A 21,261-nucleotide genomic window follows, 5' to 3' on the forward strand; every position below is an offset into this window, starting at 1 on the left:
CTAATATACACGAAAAATAATATGCTTGACAGAACGCTACGCGCGCCACGCTGATCTGAGGCATACCTTGCTGATTTCGGAAGGGTAAGTAAAGTCGAGGTGTGATTTATCATCTTCACCAGCAACAAAGCTTAATTCTCTTAATACCTAGACTTGTATCTAATCTACCTACTTGGTCTCTAAACTTCGGGCGATGCCAAATTCCATGCGATCATCTGTAAGAAAAAGCCAAATTGGCTAAGAAGAAGCTGGCGGTCATCAAGAGTGAGGAGATACATCACACCGCTTACAAACTAACTAAAACCTTTTTGCACTCTAATTCATGTGGGTGTTATTCCACACAGTGGCTGCGTGAATCTAAAACCTTCTTCACTCTACTTGATGTGGGTGTTATTCCACACAGTAGCTGCGTGAATCTAAAACCTTTCTTGCGCTATACTTGTTGTGGGTTTGATTCCATAAAGAGGCTTTGTTAATCTAAAACCTTTTTGCACTCTACTTGATGTGGGTGTTATTCCACATAGTGGCTGCGTGAATCTAAAACCTTCTTGCGCTCTACTTGATGTGGGTCTTATTCCACACAGTGGCTGCGTGAATCTAAAACCTCCTTGCGCTCTACTTGATGTGGGTTTCATTCCACAAAGTGGCTTTGTTAATCTAAAATCTTTTTGCACTCTACTTGATGTGGGTGTTATTCCACATAGTGGCTGCGTGAATCTAAAACCTCCTTGCGCTCTACTTGATGTGGGTTTCATTCCACAAAGTGGCTTTGTTAATCTAAAATCTTTTTGCACTCTACTTGATGTGGGTGTTATTCCACATAGTGGCTGCGTGAATCTAAAACCTCCTTGCGCTCTACTTGATGTGGGTCTTATTCCACACAGTGGCTGCGTGAATCTAAAACCTTCTTGCGACTTGCTAATTCATTAATGGTTGTATAATTAAGGCGTGAATACGTTACAACCAAACTCACAGAATTGTTGATGTATTATCTCCTCTACGTCTGTATCTACATTGTGTATCTTTCATGTTTTTTAACGTCAGATTGTTTGTACTAAAGCAATACCTAAACAATTTTATATTTAGCATTGTTTACTTCGTCTTACGTAACTTGGTTACTTTTCACTTTAATTATAAATATGATTTCTCTTTAAATATTAGATAAAATACTCACTTCACTTTAAATAAGATAAAGTAGATTTATTATCAATTAAAATGTGTGGTGCCCTTCTTTGTTCTTGGTTATCCTTATATAAACTTTCTGTATTCTTCTGGTCTTTTTACTCTCACCACAATGCCTCTGTTTTGATCCTTACTCATGTATAAATGTCTTTTCTATTTTCGGATTCATGGCCGCTGTGATTACATACCATCAGGTATGTTAAATTGTTTGTCCTTTATTAAAGAAAAATCTAAGCAGTTTGTTATTTTTTATTTGATATTCCTGACTTCTGAATTTGTACCAAAATTTATGGATAATGCGGAAGAACAAAACATTATAACATACCAATCATATAACGGTTGGCTTAGTTTGTAGAGCGCTGGAACGTACGGCGTACCCCTATAAACGCAGGTAAATCATGAAAGATATACGAAGTGTATTCTGTGAAACTGAATGTGATCCGCACACAAAGGAATCAGGGAGCCTACTCCAAAAATCGATATTCGATATATCGTGGCATTAGTCGTGTCGAATTCTACTCTTAGTTACATCGTATTCAATGTCGAAACGATGATTCAACGAACGAAACATTTTTCGATATTATCGGTCCTAACCCTACTCTTAGTTGAAAATGTCAGAGACGAATATTCTAATTTGACAAATAATCAAACGTCACTTTTACGATAATTTCAACGACGCCTTCTATGCTGTCGTTGCTATTATCGTTTCAAGTTGTATAGATATATTTGCCATACAATATACATACTTAATAAATATTATTAAAATAATAATATGTCATTTTCTATTCAACAGGTTTTTTGTACTACCAAGTAATTTAAGTCATTTTGTTGATCGCTTATGCGTAGAAAGTAATGCAAATGGCGGCCTGAGAAATAGGAAGTCGACGAGAAGGGTTGAGTTACTGTTTTTTTACATTTTATTTCCGCAAGTTTTGTATTATTTACTACATTTTAAATGGTCATATTATATTCATTACATAATTTTTAATATTTACATTTTGTGTAAATTATACTAAATTGGTGGTGCAGAGTCTGGCATGGTCCTTAGCGCCTAAGCTATGTTTTGACTTTTGACACTTAACAGCGACATAGCACAGATAATATTTAGTTTTTATAGGTTCGCGCATAATTCATTCCCTCTAACATCGTAAAAAAATTAAAATATAAGTCTATGGTTACGATGTTGTTACGATAAACGATATGGAATACAAACATTTGTTAGACTAGGGTAATATATATTCGGAGTATTATCGTATCGTTCCGTTTATATCGTTGTCGATTTTGCGAGTAGACCTTCTGTATTATCGTACAAGATTCGTACTTTTAACATTGACAGACAGATGGATGGAGAACTATAGGATTTACCATTGGGAGGCTGCTTTCCACAGAATCGGCTAGATTATGGATACCACAATGGCGCCTATTTCTGCCGTGAAACAGTAAATTACGGTGCCAATGAGACTTAACTTCTTCTTATGTCTCTATGTGATGAGCGCAGTTATAGTGCCGCTCAGAATTATTGGGTTTTTCAAGTGCGGCACTGCATTGTAATGGGCAAGGCGTATCAATTACCTTCAGCTGAACGTCCTGGTCGTCTCTCCTTTATTGTTAATAGAAAAAACGAACAGCCGATTTCTAGTAACTACAGGGTTCCCTTTTCCGGAAGAGTACAAGTCGTATTCGCGTATAAAACATAACGAAAAGGCTCGTCGGAACAATCTAGAACTTATCACAACTTTCCTCGAATTTTTCCACGCGATGTTAGCTTTAGTATTATGAAAAATGCGTCACGTTTCACCAACTATTATTAGAAGCCCCGAGAAGAATAAATAGTAAATATTATCTACTTTATTTGCAGCCCGTACTAGATAACCGTACTTATATAAAGCAGGCTTGCTACTGTATGTTATTGTAGTTTCCACCGCAGAACTGTTAGTGGCAAAAGGTTTATCAGAAGGTAAGCTGAACAGATTATGCCTCGCACATTTCTTTTAGCTCAATCATCACTCGGCTGTATCTTCGAACAGGTAACGTTGGTAAAGGATGTGGTATTTTTAATAAGATAAAATAAGTATCATTCATATAAAGAGATCGCTGATGTGTGTCTAGTTCCCCATTTATCACAGGGAGTCTAAAAGTCATAAATTAATTTTCTCAAAATTGATTCCTATAGAATTCTTTTTGATGTCATTTCTAAAATAATAGACACTACCACCGCTTCGGAAACAAATGGCGCACTGAGATTTCTCTCAGAAGCGGCGCAAGAAACTCTCTCAGCATTCTTTTTTTGCGCTGATGCGCTTGTAATGTCATTGCTATTGCTATAAAATAATCATAATGTAGTCCCAGGCTGTCGGATCACTTATATATTCAGCTGTGAAGGACTTACGACAGAGCCATTTTTAATAAAACATTTAAATTTATTTATAGATAATGCCTGAGAAGTGGCTGGGATTTTATTATTAAATTTTACCCTTAAACTATTATGTATCTTATGTCTGAAATGCTAGTTGATCACTGCCCCAAAATTCCACCTTCGCAGGTGTCGCTACGAACTAAAATATCGTCCCTAGCATTCGGATGGTAGGGAACTTCCCCACAGTGCGGTTCTTAAGGAACTTTCTTCCATCTACAACCAAACTATGGATTTAGATTTCTTGTACCATCCAGCTTGACTTGGGTACTTTCCAAAAATTGTGTAGACCCTCTTAAAAGTATGGCAACGCGCTATTAGATTTCCTCTTAGTTGGGCTAAGCTGTTAACAAATTAAATTTGAAAACAAAATTTATGAACAGGACTCGAACCCGTGATCTCTCGCGTTCCTTGCGAGCGTACTTCCGAACACGTCACGTTCATAAATCTTGACATGTCTTGTTCAACTCTCAGGTTGTGGCTTCGAGTCAATTTCCTAATATCCAAACATTGGGGTTGAGCAGGTTATAACCAAAGCTGACCCATAAAACGTTGTATTGCCAATTAAAGTAATAAAAAAATTCAATAATTAGAATATATCGTACATAAAATTTATCGTACTAAAATAATTATTGTATTCGATTGTCATCTTGCAACCCTATTGCGGATCTGTGGATGGAAAAGAATAATATAAAAATCGCGATACAAAAACAGGTGTTGATGTTGAAGGGTAAAAAGTCGAAGTTTCATGTATTTTTTAATGCTAAATCATAATAAAATAAAATAAAAAAATAAATCAATAAATAAAAAAAAATTGGGGGTCCCATCCTTTTCATTTAGGGGTATGAAAAATACATGAAGATTGATTCTCAGGCCCAGGATACCCAATATGCACAAAAAAAATTATAGAAATCGGTTCAGTTTCGTAACAAAATCCGCAACACGCGAATTTTATATAATAGAAGACCAATCTCCATCTCTATCCTTTCTTTAACTACATAATATGTGAAAATCACATGAAATTCCGTTTATTTTTAGAAATAAACGGAATTTCATGTTTTGAAGTGAGTTTAAAGTTTTAAATTTTTAAAGGTGAGCCTTCAAAATCCAACAGACAAATTGACAAAGTACTTTTACATTTTTGGTCTCGATATCATTAATATCGTACACCGTGCATCATTTTTTTTAAATAACAAATAAAGTCAACGGCACGCCTGCGATTTTATTATGAGACATCATATCATTTAGAACAGAAATAATATGATTGTAAGGAGTTCCTGGGAAAAGGCTCCACTGATTTACAGGAAGATGAACAATCATGTAACAGGATCACAACATTTTTTTTGTTATAGAAGGTGTTAGTACATCTTTTAAAATATTATTACTAATTATTACCAATTATGGAAGATACATGAATATATGAACTGAAGTGGCAGTGGGCAGGGCGTATAGTTCGACAGACAAATTGACTGTGGGGCAGTAAAGTCTACAAATGGTGACCACGTAGTGGAAGACGCAGTGCTGGCTGGCGCCACAAGTTGGACCGACGATGTGGTCAAGGCCGGAATACGTTGAATGAGGGCAGCGCAGAAGCGATCGTCGTGGAGATCTTTGGGGGAGGCCTTTATCCAACAGTGGACGTCTTCCGGCAGATTATAATGATGATGATTCTGGAAGATACATAACTCTATATTAATTTCTAAATAAATAAATTTTATGATTGAACTCTACTCAGTTTATGTGAAGGGTTTGATCTAAAACAGAAGAAAATGAAGAAAAAAAGAAGAAGACTATTTGATAAATCAGTTGGATATTTTATTTCAAAAAGTCGTCAGAGCCATTTTCTTTATCCAAAAAAACACGAATTTTAAAATGAAAACACTAAAATAGGATTCTGAAACAAATATAGATTTATTAATGAAAAGCGCTGCTTTTCTTTCATTTTATTTTTTGTATTTTCATCCAATTATTTGTTATCAGTATTATATTATTACAGGCCACCGAAAATGCAGGTCAACACGAAGAAGCACCTCGAGGCTTGTGAGCAGAAAGAAAAGAATCTGAGTACAGCCACCGTGGAGGAAGCCCTCACAGCAACAGGTATGAAATTAATTTGCAGTAATCTATATTGCGGGACTAGGGAACAGTATGACATCAGCAAGCAGTCTACAGACTGTTCGTTTGATTGGTCATTTTGAAAGTGTATACCTAGAACCAGTGGGAGGCTCCTTTGCACAGGATGCCGGCTAGATTATGGGTACGACAACCGCGCCTATTTCTGCTGTGAAGCAGTAATGTGTAAGCATTACTGTGTTTCGGTGTGAAGGGCGCCGTAACTAGTAAATTACTGGTCCAAATGAGACTTAAGATGTTGTGTCTCAGGGTGACGAGCGCAATTGTAGTGCCGCACAGAGTTTTTGGGTTTTTCAAGAATCCTGAGCGGCACTGCATTGTCACGGGCAGGGCGTATCAATTACAATCAGCTGAACGTCCTTCATGTATCGCCCCGTATTGGCATAAAAAAAACTTAATTTTTACCTGTTCTATCCCTCTCTGTTCCCAGGTTTCGGCAAATACAACTTCGGGCTGCTGTTAGTATGCAGCTGGACTCTCCAAGCCATGGGTATGGACTTATTCGGCACCAGCTTCGTAGTAGCCGCTGCAGTGTGTGACTTGGAGCTGAATTTGCAAGAAAGAGCTTTTCTGACTGCAACACCGTTGATAGGTATATCGAATAGTCCAATTTTGAAAACTCTAAAAGATCAATTTTAGGCGTCATACAGGGCCCGACATTATTACCAATCGGAGGCTCTTTTGCACTGGATGCCGGCTAGATTATGGGTACCACAAGTAGTAATGTGTAAACAAAATTGTGTATCGGTCCGAAGGACGCCGTAGCTAGTGAAATTACTGGGCAAATGAGACTTAACATCTTGTCTCAAGGTGACGAGCGCAATTCTAGTGCCGCTCGGAGTTTTTGGGTTTTTCAAGAACCTTGAGCCGCACTGCAGTGTAATGGGCAGAGAGTATCAATTACCATCAGCTGAACGTCCTGCTCGTCTCGTCCCTTTTTTTCATAAAAAAACATCTGAATTATGAATGAACTAAATAAAGTGAACACAATATGACTTGAGAGTGTTGGTGAATGGAAGCATACAGAATTAACGCAGAGGCTCGTAGAAAGCAATCCTGCTACTTAGTCGAACAGAGGCAGGAAAGATTTCTATGGTTAGACGACGTTGAGCAACTTAACTGAACTTTATATTTTGCTGATACTACTCGTACAGTCACATAGCACGTGTTGCTCACTAGATGGTGCTTAATAGCACCTTATTATATTAATCATAGTACTGATGGAATAAAGATCTCACTATCGCCATATTGTCGTGGCTACAGGTGTTGTTCTTGGCGCTCAGCTGTGGGGCTACGTGTCAGACACGAAGGGCAGACGCCTCACTCTGGTCCTCTCCATGTCTATGGGCTTCGTGTTCGCAGCCCTCAGCAGCTTCTCACCTGACTGGAAGACAATGGCTGCACTCAAACTTATGTCTTCAACCTTGTGAGTAATTAAAGTATTTATTAATATTTAATAGTGAAATTATTAATACCAGAAACAGATAAAAACTTGCTAAGCCTTAACCGGTTCAGTTAATGTGTTTATTTTTGGGAGAATTATTTCTCCAAACCAGATCAGTTTATGTGGTAAAAGTCACTGTAATCCTGTATGTTCATTACTTCATAAACAATACCAAACTCATGGAAAGGGGAGATTGTCAACTCAATAATTTCGTCAAATAAATAGGGAAGTAATGGACGCATTTACACCTTCATGAGAGCATAAAAGGCATAAAATGCATTTATTTTCTCAAAATTTATTCCTTTAGAATTCTTTTTGATGTCATTTCTATTATACTAGACACTACTACCGCTTCCTAAACAAGAAACCGTCCTTTCGTCCAAGAAAACTTATTTGGTGGAAGATGCTGAGATACAAAACTCATCACTGTTGACACTGGCCACAGAAAAAAAAATACATTTCAAGTTCCTCTATTAATAATCGGAATCTCCTAAGAGTAGACATAAATTCTCACTGTCTAATAAGGTAAGTTACTCCAAGTTTAAAATTACTAATCCCTGTCATGGAAATTCTGTGGTGACAAAGGTAAGATAGAGACAAAAAGTTTTAAACTTGGAATAACTTTACTTCACCTTTATTAATAACTTTAACAAAAACACCTGAGGTTTGATCAGCCGAACCTAGAAGTGGAGCTCTTAATATCAGCTGTTAATAGTCGCGATTTAAAATACTTGCGCACACAAACTCTTGTTGACCTCTGAAAAAATTCCAGCCTTAAATAACTCAAACAAAGTGACACAAGTCATATCTGCACGTCATTTATCAAATGTTTGTCGAGCGCGTCATACTCTCGTAATAATTGTTGTCAACACCAAAGAATACATAATAATACAAGTAATTAAACGCATCAAAATATTCGACCAATTTTGGTCAAACTTGGTTTTAATCATGAAGTTTCCCATTATCATCATTTAATAGATACACCCTGCCCAGTGCAATGCAGTGCCGCTCAGGATTCTTGTAAAATCCGAAACTTCTGAGCGGCATTACAATTATTGCACTTGTCACCTTAAGACATAAGATGTCAAGTCTCATTTGCCCAATAATTTCACTAGCTACGGCGCCCTTTAGACCGAAACACAATAATGCTTACACATTACTGCTTCACGGCATAAATAGGCGCAGTTTTTGTGCATATAACCTAGCCGGCATCCTATGCAAAGGAGCCTCCCACTGGTAAAAAACTGGAGTGTTGAGAAGAGCTGTTTGACCTTGCTGCCAAATTCCACCTTCGCCTGACACACACCACTTGGATATCATTTCTAACTTCTAGATGTGAAGCATTCCTTCACAGTGCAGTTTTCAAGGTTTTCTGTCACGTACAATAGAGTGGGTACCTTCGAAAACGTGCGTACACTTCCTAAGAGCACAAATATGGAATAAACGATGTTGGACTCGAACCCGCGACCTCTAGCGTTCCGTGCGATCGCTCTTTACAACTGAGCCAACAGTTCGAGTAACGAAAACTTCATAAATCTTGTATGCTTTGTTAAACTCTCAGGTTATAGCGTCATCTACAGGATCTACTTTACAGTTGATAACCTGCACAACCCCAATATTTGCATATAAGGAAATTGAATTGAGATGTCGCTCTTAAAATCGAAACAATTTGTTATGTTTTAAAGTGATAGCACTCACTTCTGAGATAAATTACACCGATAAATTTGAAAACAAAGAAGGCCGACAACGCTCCTGTAACTCCTCTGTTTCAGGAGAATATGGACAGAGGTGATCACTTAACATCGTGTGATCCGTGGGCTACTTTTCCCTCCTTCCTGTAGTTACCAGTATTCAACCACCTCTGTACATTTGTAACAGGTACAACAGCCATCGTGGAGTTAGTTAAAATAACTAGAAAGTTTGAAGCAAGGTTATCGCAAAATAAACTATATTTTTCTAAAAATGGTATCGTGTTTATAATAATGTTTACGTCACATTATTTATATAAGATATTTACATACTCTTACCCCCAACAATACTATGTGAACATTGATAACGTTATCATAAACAATTATTATATTAATAAATATATCGTATTTGATTTACGATACGTCAGGGAGCTATGGAAAACCCACTATATGACGCATTTAGCTATTTATGGATATGTACTTACAGAGATTTCAAAGTCAAATAAACTATATTCAATTAGGCTTAAACTATAGATATATCTTTTAAATTACTGGTTCTACTATATGTTCGGAAAAAGTAGAGCTCGTGAGAAGAACATACAAGAAACTCAACGGCCACCCTCTTAATTTGTACCTACCTTAAAATGGACTGTAAAATAACTTCGGAGTAAATAAAAAAGGTAGTTTTTTGATTCAAGTATCTGTGTTCTATTACAAATCGTTTTCTTGAGTGTTAATTCCGCTAAGAGTTGTCTTGTCTTAAACCAATTCAACGAGATGTCGACTTGCTGAATACTTGCGCGAGATTAAATTGAACATTTTTTTTTATTCGAATGAGCCGAAAGCTACTGTTATATACCTACCTTCATCCCATGACTTGACCAATTAAAATAAGGCCAAAGTATATACAGGATGTCCCAAAGTTATGGGACATGAAGGAAAAGTACCTTAAATATCGTAGATAGGGTATTTTACTGAAAGAAGACTTTATGTTATTTTTAAAAGTTAGTAATTCTGCATTCAAAGATTTTCTAAAAATTACTTGCCTCATCTGGGAATCGTCGGCAGTAAATAACTTTCTTGAAATTTAACTCAAACATTTTAAGTTGCTCCTTTCTTTTAAAATACTATGTTACTTAAGAAGAGTTATTACTTTTTGGCCATTATTTCGATTGGCATCATAAAAGTAGGGGGGGTTTTTTTACATTTAAGTCGGTTCGAGTCCCAGACGAGGCAAGTAATTTTTAGAAAATCTTTGAAAGCAAAATTACTACTTTTTAAAAATAAACAAAATGTCTTCTTTCAGTAAAATACCCGATCTACGATATTTAAGGTACTTTCCCTTCATGTCCCATAACTTTGGGACGCCCTGTATAGGTAAATAGGTATAGCTAAACAATGACCAATAGATTTATGATGAGAAAATTTGAGCACTTTTCTTGTGATGGGTATAAAATATTAAATTGACCTTGACCTGATCGAAAATTCGTAAGACAATCGTTGAAATTATGGATGATGGTTGATTTATCGGAAAGATAGATTTTAATGATCGGATTTTAATGTAAAACAATTGTAATAGTTCTGAATTGTTAAATTTTTAATGTAATATAAATTGGCATTTTATCATAGTGTATTGTTTGTCTAGTATATTGTTACAAAAAAAAAATAATAAGTTTGTGAATTTTGACTTATATTCGCTCTATATTCAGGTTAGTCTATCGATAATTAAAAAATACAAACATAATTGACTTTTTCAGTGTCGCAGCGAGTCATTATTAAGAAAATTAGGAAAACGGATGACCCAAAGGCCATCCCTGCAACTTCCCGCTAATTCCATACCTAAACGCTTCAAATTGTATACTTATGACGATTCTGAGCTGAAAAGTTAGCTGTTCTATGTTTGTAGTAGTATAATTTGTATATGTATGAAATCAAATCAAAAGCAATTCGTGCGAAATTATTCCCTGACCATTCCAGAATAATTAAAAATGCACAGCGAATCGAATGATTGAACATTAAGTTCAAGTTTTCACTTCTGCCGGCATTCCCGGTGTGCAAACCGTATTGTTTTTCATTTTATATCTAACTTGGCGATATTATTCAGTACCTCTGCAAGTAACTCCGGCGCGTACACGTTGCTGGGAGAGAGTTGTCCTCAACGGTCTCGAGGGAGGTCCATGCTGCTCTGTACATGTGCCTTGATGTGCTCACAAGCTGTTGTAGCTAGTAAGTAAACTGTCAAATAAACTTTATTCAAAGAGGTTTAAACTAAGCACTTTATCGTCACTAAAAATACAGTTAAATCAACTTAAGTGGGACCTAGATAAATGAGAAACCTCTCTTATTGAGAAAGTTAATTAACAGAGTTAATGGGACTTTTTGTATCTGGTTAAATGAGATATGAATTTTAAGATCGATGTTTACCTCTATAATTGAGACTGTGTAGCTCAATTACCTGTATAAGTGAGACAAATTAATCGGGTTTTAACCACGAACGAGTAAAATAAGGACTCCGTGTCACCTTAAATAACAGTAAGGCACCAAAACAAGCCGGTAAACTTGTAAATGCATAGCCCCATGCATACACTTACACTAATACAAGCCGATCGGCCGCCATTGTGAGATTTGCCATCGTCTGTGACAGATCAGATTGCGTCGCAATAAAATATTTTAAAAATGACGTCGTGCGTTGTGAAAAAGTGCAAAAACAATACTACAAAAGTATTTGTGGATATATGATTATTTAAGGGAGAAAAAATTGTGTATCTGGTATACCCCGTAACCGCACACACACTAGCGTAAAGGTTCACTTCACAAGCTTCACTTGTTAATATCACGGCGCGGAAACCTTCTTTTTTTACTAGTCTGTGGTTTTAACATGTTTGTTTACATTCATTTCGCGGCGTCTTTCGCGCTTGTTTAGTTTGTCAGTACTATCTCAGGTTTTGACCTAAAAACAAGGGAATAAAAGTGTACAAAACGTAAATATAAATAGGGGTAAATGAGACAACTATAATTTTAAACCTGCTTAATTGGAAAACTGGATTATTGGAAACCCTCAATAACTAGTACTTATATATGTCTTGATCCCTTGAGATCCCAATAAACCAGTTTCACTGTATATAATTTAAATTACTGAATCAATCATATTATGTTCGGAAAAAGAAGAGTGTAGTGAAGTGTAATTGATATCATTTGTAAATTAAATTGAAAGTAAGAACTTCTAATACCATTTTGTTTTGAAAAGAGCAACCTCAGAGTTTCCTGCTCGTTCTTCTCTAAGAAAATCTGCCTTCCGAATTAGCTGTATGAAAAAATTACATATTTCAAGTGTATACCAATGCAATATACCTACGAAATAAAATATTTTTGATTGATTGATTGAAGAACATACAAGAAACTTAACGGCCACTTTTTTAAGTCATTGAATATTTTACATTAAGTAGTTGTATTAACTATTGTAAAATACTAATTTGTTTACAAGTATATTTACTTATCATTAAATAGTTCTTTAGGTGCTGCATTCAATATAATTTTATTATTATTTTTAAAAGCCGTTTATCTACGCGAACGAAGTCGCGGGCATTAGCTAGTACTATTAATAAAATAGGATAGTAATTCAATAGAGAAGGAGATCACCTAAAACAACACATTGCAATAAGTAATATATTTGAACTAAATGAGACTTAACATCTTGTCTCAAGGTGACGAGCGCATTTGTAGTGCCGCTCAGAATTTTTGGGTTTTTCAAGAATCCTGAGTGGCACTACATTGTAATGTAATGGGCATGGCAATCAGTTACCATAAACTGAACGTCCTGCTCGTCTTATCCCTTATTTTCATAAAAATAAATAATAAATAAATCATATATTTATTGACTATATTGTGTTTTATGTTTTCTTCAGTGTTCGCGTTTCCCATACTACCTCTCCAGTTCTCCTACTGGATTGACTTCCTGGGTATATACTACAGACCCTGGCGTCTACTGGCTTTCGTCATGTCGCTGCCTTGCGCTGCAACCGCTTGCCTTCTCCAGCTTTTCCATGAAAGTCCGAAATTCCTGGCTTCCAGAGGACAGCAAGACAAAGCATTAGAAGTGTTGAAGAAGATTTATGCTAGTAATACTGGACACAAACCTGATAGCTTCCCTGTAAGTGCTAATTAATAACATTAGTAAACATTTTTTGTGACAAAAGGATGAACTACCACGACTGCAAGTATTGCTTCTTGCTTTGTCAAAATTTTGGTGTCTCGTCGCAAAATATGTGATGTAAAATAAAATAGAAGAGGAGGACACACTCATTCGGTAGTAATTATAAAATTGCCTCCCGTAGTGACGTAACACTGTTTGGTAATTGTAAAAAGCTCCTTTTATCGATACCCATGCTTTAAATCCTCTATTAAAAATTCTTAAGCAGTTAGCTTATTGCCAACATTAAAACACCTAATGTCCTAATAACCATTATATCATCCAAACGATGGTTGTAATGAAATTCAGTACAACATTACATCATCCGTTTTTGACGATATTATGGTTACTAGGACTGATCTTTTTTAATGTTAGCAGTAAGCTAACTGTTTCAGAATATTTTATAGTAGATTCATATTATGGGTGTAGATAAAGTCTTGTATGCAAGTGTTCATAATTAGGTATTAAAACAGTCATGTGATACTATTGTGTATGTGATCTAACCATTAAATGTCGATCCTTCAAAAGAGGGTGCACCCAGAATTCTTTACTCCTTCTGCGCCTTCGTACGTACAACAGTATTGCCAGAAGTTGACGCTGATTGAAAGGACTCATGTCATCTAGTGTGGATTCGCGTAAAATGCCGTATACCAATAAGTGGCCCCTTATTTGCTTGGAATTGGATCGGAGATTGGACTAGTGCGCAAGCAATATTCGAATTTGGTCCGAGATTTCCAGACCTATATTTTCACGGTTACGAATGGGACTCTGATCGGACGGATGCTGAAAGCGCTCTTAGGGTGAAAAGAATTTATTACGCATCATAAGCACTTAAGATGTAGATTTCAATGTAATAAATGTTCACAGGTGACGAAATTGTCTGATGAACAAGAAACCTCTCAAGAGAAAACGGACTCATTCTTCAAAGCTCTCTGGCAACAAACAACCGCTCTTTTCCGTCCACCATTACTGCGCACTACACTGAAGCTATTCTTTCTGGTTACCATTATTTATATGACGTGAGTATAATATAATAATAATAATAATAATAATATAAGCCTTTATTCAGACAAGATTTACAATGTGTTTTACTTTACCTAGAATATTTATATTGAAATAAAAATTTAGACTGACTCAACAACCTTGTCTGTTGGCAAAGGCCTTGTCAAATTTCCTCCATAAATTTCAAACCCCCGCAGTTCTAGTCCATGCTATGCATGCTACTACCTACAACACACTACTACTTATTTGGTCCTCACATCTTTGAAAAGGTCTCCCCTTTTCCTTTTCATGTGACCTATGTACCAATTCATTAATGTTTTACTCCATTTTGCCTGTCCTCTGATTGTATGCCCAGCCCACTTCCATTTATGTTTCTTAATGGTGATAGATACATCTTTGGTTCTCAGTGTTATATAATTAGTGGTAAATTTATTCTTATTTCCTATTATTCTTAGTTCCTACCGATGTATCGTCCCGGAAACAATGCACAACGAAGCTCATTCCACAGCTTGATTGTACGTGGAAGAATGGTCCTCAAAAACCACACTGTGGGGGACCGCCACATATCCAGATGGTGGGGATGATATCCTAACTTGTGGCGTGTCGTGCGAAGCTGGAATTAGGCGGCAGGAATCAGGTCAAACAGCTCTCCGGAACACTTCCCGTGATAAATGCGGTAGAAGACACACAATGAAGCGACGCACGTCCCTACGCAACGCCAAGTGGTCGAGCCGTTCACAGAGCACTGTGTCCTCAACAATCCAAGCATCTCTGCATTGCACGCGGTCAGATGGATCGAGCCACCTTTCCACCTTCGCACGACACGCCACAAATTAGGATATCCCCACCATCTGGATGTGTGGCGGTCCTCCACAGTGCGGTTTTCAAGGAGCTTTCTTCCTCGTACTACTAAGCTGTGGAATGAGCTCCCTTGTGCGGTGTTTCCGGGACGATACGACATGGGTACCTTCAAAAAAAGCGCGTGCACCTTCCTTAAAGGCCGGCAACGCTCTTGTGATTCCTCTGGTGTTGCAAGAGAATGTGGGCGGCGGTGATCACTTAACACCAGGTGACCCGTACGCTCATTTGTCCTCCTATTCCATTAAAAAAAAAGCTGATACTGGGGTGCGCCAGACCATAGATGACAGCAATACTCCATATGTAGCTGGACCTGCGCTTTGTAGAGCTCTAGAATGTGTTCAAAAAAAGCGCGTACACTTTTCTAAAGGACCGGGAATGCTCTTGTGATTATTCTGGTATTACAGGAGAATGTGATGGAACGGCGATCACTTAACACCATGTGATCCGTAAGCTCGTTTGTCCTCCCATCCATATAAAAAATAATAATTTAACACACTTTTACACAAATGATTTAGCCCCAAACAAAGCATAGACTGTACTCGATTCGTCGTAGTCAGTGATAGTTTGGTGATACTAATAAAAAAAATATTTCCAGAGGAAGTGGATTCATCCTCTGGCTGCCGTATATTATGAACAACCTGTTCTCAGTATTGGAATCCGGAGGGGGTCAGGGTATGACCCTGTGTGCTGTTATCCGGTCTTCAACAGACAGCTTGACAGTTCCCGGCAACAGTACGGTAAGATTGTTGCCTTTTCTAGAAAAATATTTTACAATAACTTTTCCCTGTCACGTCCTCCTGAGATACTTAACTCTCAACAACGCAACGCTCTTGTGATTCCTCTGGTATTGCAAGAGAATGTGGCCGACGGTGATCACTTAACAATTTCATAACAACACTCGTTTGGGTGATATAATGATTAGGACATTGGTTGTTTTAATGTTGGCAATAAGCTAACTGTTTAAGAACCTATAATAGAGGATTTAAAGCATGGGTATAGATAAAAGGAGCTTTTTACTATTACCAAGTTAAGTGATCACCGTTGGCCATGACCCGTACGCTCGCTTGTCTTCCTATTCCATAAAAAAAAACTTAACTCTTCCTATCACTTAGGCGGAGGTCTATAGAGCGTACAGACTTTACTTACATAAAACTTAGCTAAGTGTAAGCTTAGCATAATCTTTGATTTCGTTTTTATAGTCATTTGATAGGCAAAAGTCAAGTTCGCGTTTTATCACACTCGGCCAAGTTTTACAAAATGGGTGGAAAATCGCACTGCCATCTTATAAAGTCATCGTATGAGTAAACCGGTTAGATTTGGTAGGACATCGTACGGACGACGGTTCTCTTAAATTTCACATACATTTTTCCTTACTCCACGAAAGCGGCAATAATAAGATTTTATGGATGACTTGTCCCAACTTGTAGAAAAATTCTTTATCATTAAAGTACATATTAAAATAGATACATGTATAATCACCTCCAGAGAAAGACAGAAAGAAACTCCATGGGCAGCTCCGGCCAGCAGGAACTAACTCCGGCTAACCTAACCTAACCTAACCATAGACTTAGTATATACTACACAGTCGTCTACACGCTAATATATATATATATTAGCGTGTAGACGACCTGGCAGGCCGATACCAAATGTGTGACCAATTTTGATTTGGAAATGTATACGATAGCTAGTGGTTTAAAATTCAAAATACTAGGAGCTAATATCAAGAGTGGATGACTGTTTAATCAACTATTTGATGCTTACATAATCTATACGTCTAGATAGTCTCTTGCTGTTAGACAACCGATGAAAACAGGCCAGGAATATTAGTTTAGTGTGCGTGACAAACAACGTCTTACACTCGCGATTAATATCATAGATTGTGTTAGTGCCTGAATTGCTCAAAATAGAGGTTAGTTCAAAAGTCATTTTTTTTCGACTTTAGTCACAATAGATGCGCTGTCCTTTTCTATCTCGGTTAGATCCCCGTTAGAGATAGTCTTCTCTCTCGCACACTTTGTTTTTGTATGTGAGGACGAGCAAGACGGTCAGCTGATAGTATTTGAAATGCCCTGTCCATTTCAATGCAAGAATGCCACTCAGAATTCTTGAAAAAAATCAAATTTTTCTTTAAATCCATAAATTCTGAGCGGCACTACAAATGCACTCGTCTCCTTGAGACATAAGATGTCAAATCTCATTTGCCCAGTAATTTCGGTGCGGTGCCCTTCACACCGAAACACAGTAATGCTTGCACATTACTACCTACTTCACTTCAAATAAGCGCCGTTGTGGTACCCATAAGCTAGCCGGCATCCTGTGCAAACCCCATACTGGTATTCTATGCTTCTGATGACAAACTTCCCAAGCTTCTCCAACTCACAATTACACGTGTTAAATATATTATTATCAATAATTTTTCTTCCTCAGCTTATTCAAGAAGTATGTAACGACACAATACAACCAACAACTCTCATCTCCGCAATGTCGTACGGAGCTCTCGCGAGTTCTGTTAACCTGGTACTATCCCTCACCTGCGGCTGCAGGAAACGTCTGGCAATGATGTGCATTATCAGTCTATCAGCAGCGGCGGCTGTTCTGCTGAACTTGGTGCCAAGCCCTATTGGAGGCGGTGTCTTCTTCTTCCTGTTCCTTCTGTGTGCACTATCCATGGGAATACTTAGCGTATATTTTGTAGAACTCTATCCTACATCTCTGAGGTGAGTTTGAATATAAATATTTTTAAAGTTAAAGCTATTTAAGGCCGCTATCCGAATAAATGGCCAAAATAGCGCATAATAGAAACCATTTCTTGACGGTTTATATAGCGCTTATATTTTTACCAAAACTAATTATATATCTACACAATATGAGACGAAAATTAATTTTTTCTTTACATTTCAATTCTCTACAGAGACTGCGAAAAAAAATCACCAAACTACCCCTAACACTTTCAGTTGGAGCCATGATAATCAATTAATCTAGATAAAAATTGTACGAAATTTTGTTAATTGTACACCAATACTATTTAACATGATATAGTTTTGTTTACTGAATTAAAGCTATGGCGATCTTGTACAAGAGAGGTATCCTAGCTCTGCTCGATTCCTCAAGGCCATTGGCTCGGTCCCCAGCCTTAAGGCTTGTTGGGCACATTCTGCATGGGAGAAATTCACTGAAAACGCGGGACCGTCGCACATTTGACATTTGACAGTAATTTAAAAATCAATATTGTTCTCCGTTTAGTTGCCATAAGCCTAGAATTTTAGTTTTTAATATTATGGTAATATTGTAATGAAAATAATGAGAGAATAGTTGAAATTAGTGAGAAAAGTTATGGTAGAATTTTAATTTCCAACTTATGTAAAACAGTACAATAAATAAAATTATACTACCATAATATTATAAATACTTTGATGTTAAATGTCGAGTATATTGAAAAATTACTTAAAAATTCTTCTTTTATTGTATTTTACTGTTCGCTTTCAAACTCAGACGGATTATACTTCGTCGCCTTATTATTGTAACTACTACTTCAAACTTATGTCAAATGACTGCACGTTTCATACTAAACTAAATTTCAATTTTTGCTTGGGCAATCCCGCCTCTTATTACATAGTATTTACATTCTCTTTGATGGACTGAGCCGAAAATGTGATACGACGTTGTTGACGGATGGATAAATCAATTTTTTTTTTTCAGAGGAATGGCGTCATGTCTGTCAGTAATGCTGGGTAGATCAAGTGCATTCTTGGGAGTCAATGCTATAGGGAGTCTCATCACCATGAACTGTGAAGCCACATTCTACGGATGGTCAATATTATTGATAAGTAAGTAACTCCGTCTGAGCCTCGTATAATAATGATAATTATGATCTAACTGAGACTAGCGGCTATAGGAATTAATTAAAACGTATATAATACTTGAAAACATTGTGTTTACTTGTATATGAGAACATACAGTACATAATGACAACGCACATCAAAATTAAAAGAACATAATGCAAATTCAAATGCAGTGCATCATTGACAAGTATATGTGGACAGTATCACGACCTTCCAACACCTAACGTGTCCGAAAACTCACCCAACATGGTGTTGTAATACGATTACACTAAAGAGTGTAATGTAAAAACTTAAGACATGTAAAGACATGGGCACACGCTTCCTCCAATGGGAACGCAATAGTACACTGTTATACCGAACTGTTATAGAAATAGTACATTCCTCATTTAAATTATTACTAATCACTGTCATTATTTCAGGTGCAATAATAGTATCATGGTTCTTGCCAAGTGACAAGAAACCTAATCCATAATTGAAGAGAAAAGAATCACAATTTGGAACTAAAGTCTGAACAGAAGACGACGAGTCTTCTCATCTCACTCGTGGATTCCACAAAAGCTTAAAGCACTGATAAGTTAAGATGTAAATATAGTGGTAATAATTAAGTAAAAAGTACTGACTTGTCGAGTTTATTATGTAATGTATATATTATATAATAATACAAGTGAGCTAACTTGCTACACGAGAGTGTGGGTTGCAGTAAATCACCCGAGTGTCGAGTGAGCAAGTTGCTCACGAATTTCATACGCACTTTTTCAACACACTTGCGAGGACGAAAACAAACATATATTGCAACGCGCAAGTTTTTTTTACACGCGCCAAATGTAAGGAGACATATACAGCCTACTGCGAAATTATATTTTTTGTAATATTTTATAACAAATTATTGTGATCTATGAATAATTCGTTCGTCTTACTAGGGACAGATTTTGTTTATTTCAAAAATATAAATGGATTTTCAGCGGCATAAGACCTCTTTGTTGTTTCAAAAGAAAACTGTATTAACCGGTTAAATTAAGAATGCTCTTTTTACACTCATATAATTTGCAGTTACTTAAATTTATCTATTAGGGCGTAGTGTGTAGTATTATTATGCACGTGTGTGTTATAGTTAGGTTTATGGTCGTAAGAATGTTGTAATAAGGCTCACTTTAAGAGCAAGTGTGTTGAAAGAAATATTAGGTATCTAATAGTTAAGTAGAGGCATAATATTATGAAGATAATTTTTAAGCGAGATTTACACTATCAGATGACTACTCGTTCACCATTCTGCAGCACTTGATCCGAATGCACTCGGACGCGGTTCAATCGTACGCGTTCATTCAGATAATTTTTATAAAATCAAAATGGCGTCATAAAATCTATACAATACATTATTATTAGTTGGTGAAGCTAAACGAATATTATGAACAGAATTCACATGATTTTTGGATGTTTGTTTTAAAAATTCTGTCACTAATACACAGTTAAATAGCCAGTGAGTAAAAGGGACTGAATTTTTTTTTTCATTAAAAAAAAATTGGGATTCTGCCTGAGGTCCGTATTCCACAAAAAGTATCTGAAGATAAAATACACTGGATTCAAGTATTACGTATTAAGACACCTTGTAAAATACTGATCAAAATTTGCGAAAAATACTACGGTTTCAATGTTTTCTATAGAGTATTATAGTAGGTCATAGTAATTGGGGCGTCATAAATATTATATTGATACCTTAGATTATTTATACGTCTAGATAGAGTCGCTTGCTGCTAAACGACCGAAAAACACAGGCCAGGAATATTAGTTTAATGTGCGTGACAAGCTACGTCGTACACTCGCGATTTGTATGACACTTTGTGTGCGTGAATTGCTCAAAACAGAGGCTAACAACTGTTGGCCTCTATTTTTTCGATACATTCACAGTTTTGGGTCTATCTAGATGTATAAATTATGTAAGCCTTTAGTATGCTCTGTTTATAAAATTAAACTGAATAGATTATTAATAAATGAATGCAACACAGATTGCACTGTTTCTTTTTTTTATAGATAATCTGTTAATTATCTTTAATATATGTAAATCCTGGTTCTGATGTTCGTTTCCAGTGAACTCCTAAACTAATCAACGGATTTTGATGGGGATTCCTTCATGGAGTGCAGTTTAGTCCAACTTGAGAGATAGGATAGCTTTCATTTCGATTTGGGTCCCATTATTATTTTTATTTCCAATATTTGGACATATTTTGTATGAGAGAATTTATTGACGCACGGTTTGACAGTTCTGCTGTGAAATAATTTCATTATAACAACAGGAAGCTTATTTTACGAAATAATTCTTGATGTTATGAAATATTATAGATAAATTCATAAAAAAAAATTGTATTTTATTTATTATGTACACAACAATATCTGCGGGTCAGCTAGCTTATAATAAACTAATTAAATAAAATGTATTTTTCTTCTTTCAAATATTTTGAAATTCCTATGATATAACAACCATATCAAAGTGTTTGGATGGGAACGCTAAA

The 21,261-nt window shown here is 36.4% G+C and overlaps 1 protein-coding gene and 1 long non-coding RNA gene across 2 annotated transcripts; one reads left to right on the top strand and one right to left on the bottom strand.

The window, feature by feature from the left end:
* The first annotated feature begins 3,103 nt into the window (after positions 1–3,103).
* On the top strand, positions 3,104–21,182 carry LOC126974542 (synaptic vesicle glycoprotein 2C-like). The gene is made up of 11 exons (XM_050822062.1): positions 3,104–3,139; positions 5,592–5,695; positions 6,159–6,320; positions 6,992–7,154; positions 10,965–11,086; positions 12,766–13,010; positions 13,917–14,068; positions 15,508–15,649; positions 17,340–17,629; positions 18,612–18,739; positions 19,174–21,182. The coding sequence occupies exons 2-11, from the start codon at positions 5,602–5,604 to the stop codon at positions 19,224–19,226; spliced, it is 1,551 nt and encodes a 516-aa protein (XP_050678019.1). The 5' UTR covers positions 3,104–3,139; positions 5,592–5,601; the 3' UTR covers positions 19,227–21,182.
* On the bottom strand, positions 4,354–7,938 carry LOC126974575 (uncharacterized). Its single transcript, XR_007731542.1, has 4 exons — positions 7,805–7,938; positions 6,967–7,112; positions 6,134–6,349; positions 4,354–5,265 (listed from the first exon to the last, which is right to left on the bottom strand). It is a non-coding gene; the product is annotated as an uncharacterized LOC126974575 (long non-coding RNA).
* Positions 21,183–21,261: the final 79 nt, after the last annotated feature.

The sequence above is a fragment of the Leptidea sinapis genome, chromosome 32, assembly GCF_905404315.1.
Source record: "Leptidea sinapis chromosome 32, ilLepSina1.1, whole genome shotgun sequence".
Taxonomy (NCBI): Eukaryota; Metazoa; Arthropoda; class Insecta; order Lepidoptera; family Pieridae; genus Leptidea; species Leptidea sinapis.

What these genes read in the sequence shown, in the direction of transcription:
- LOC126974542 (XM_050822062.1), top strand. Translation starts at nt 5,602, where the DNA reads ATGCAGGTCAACACGAAGAAGCACCTCGAGGCTTGTGAGCAGAAAGAA. An exon ending in CTCACAAGCTGTTGTAGCTA is followed by an intron (nt 11,087 to 12,765) that starts GTAAGTAAACTG and finishes TGTTTTCTTCAG; the next exon opens with TGTTCGCGTTTCCCATACTA. An exon ending in ACAAACCTGATAGCTTCCCT is followed by an intron (nt 13,011 to 13,916) that starts GTAAGTGCTAAT and finishes AAATGTTCACAG; the next exon opens with GTGACGAAATTGTCTGATGA.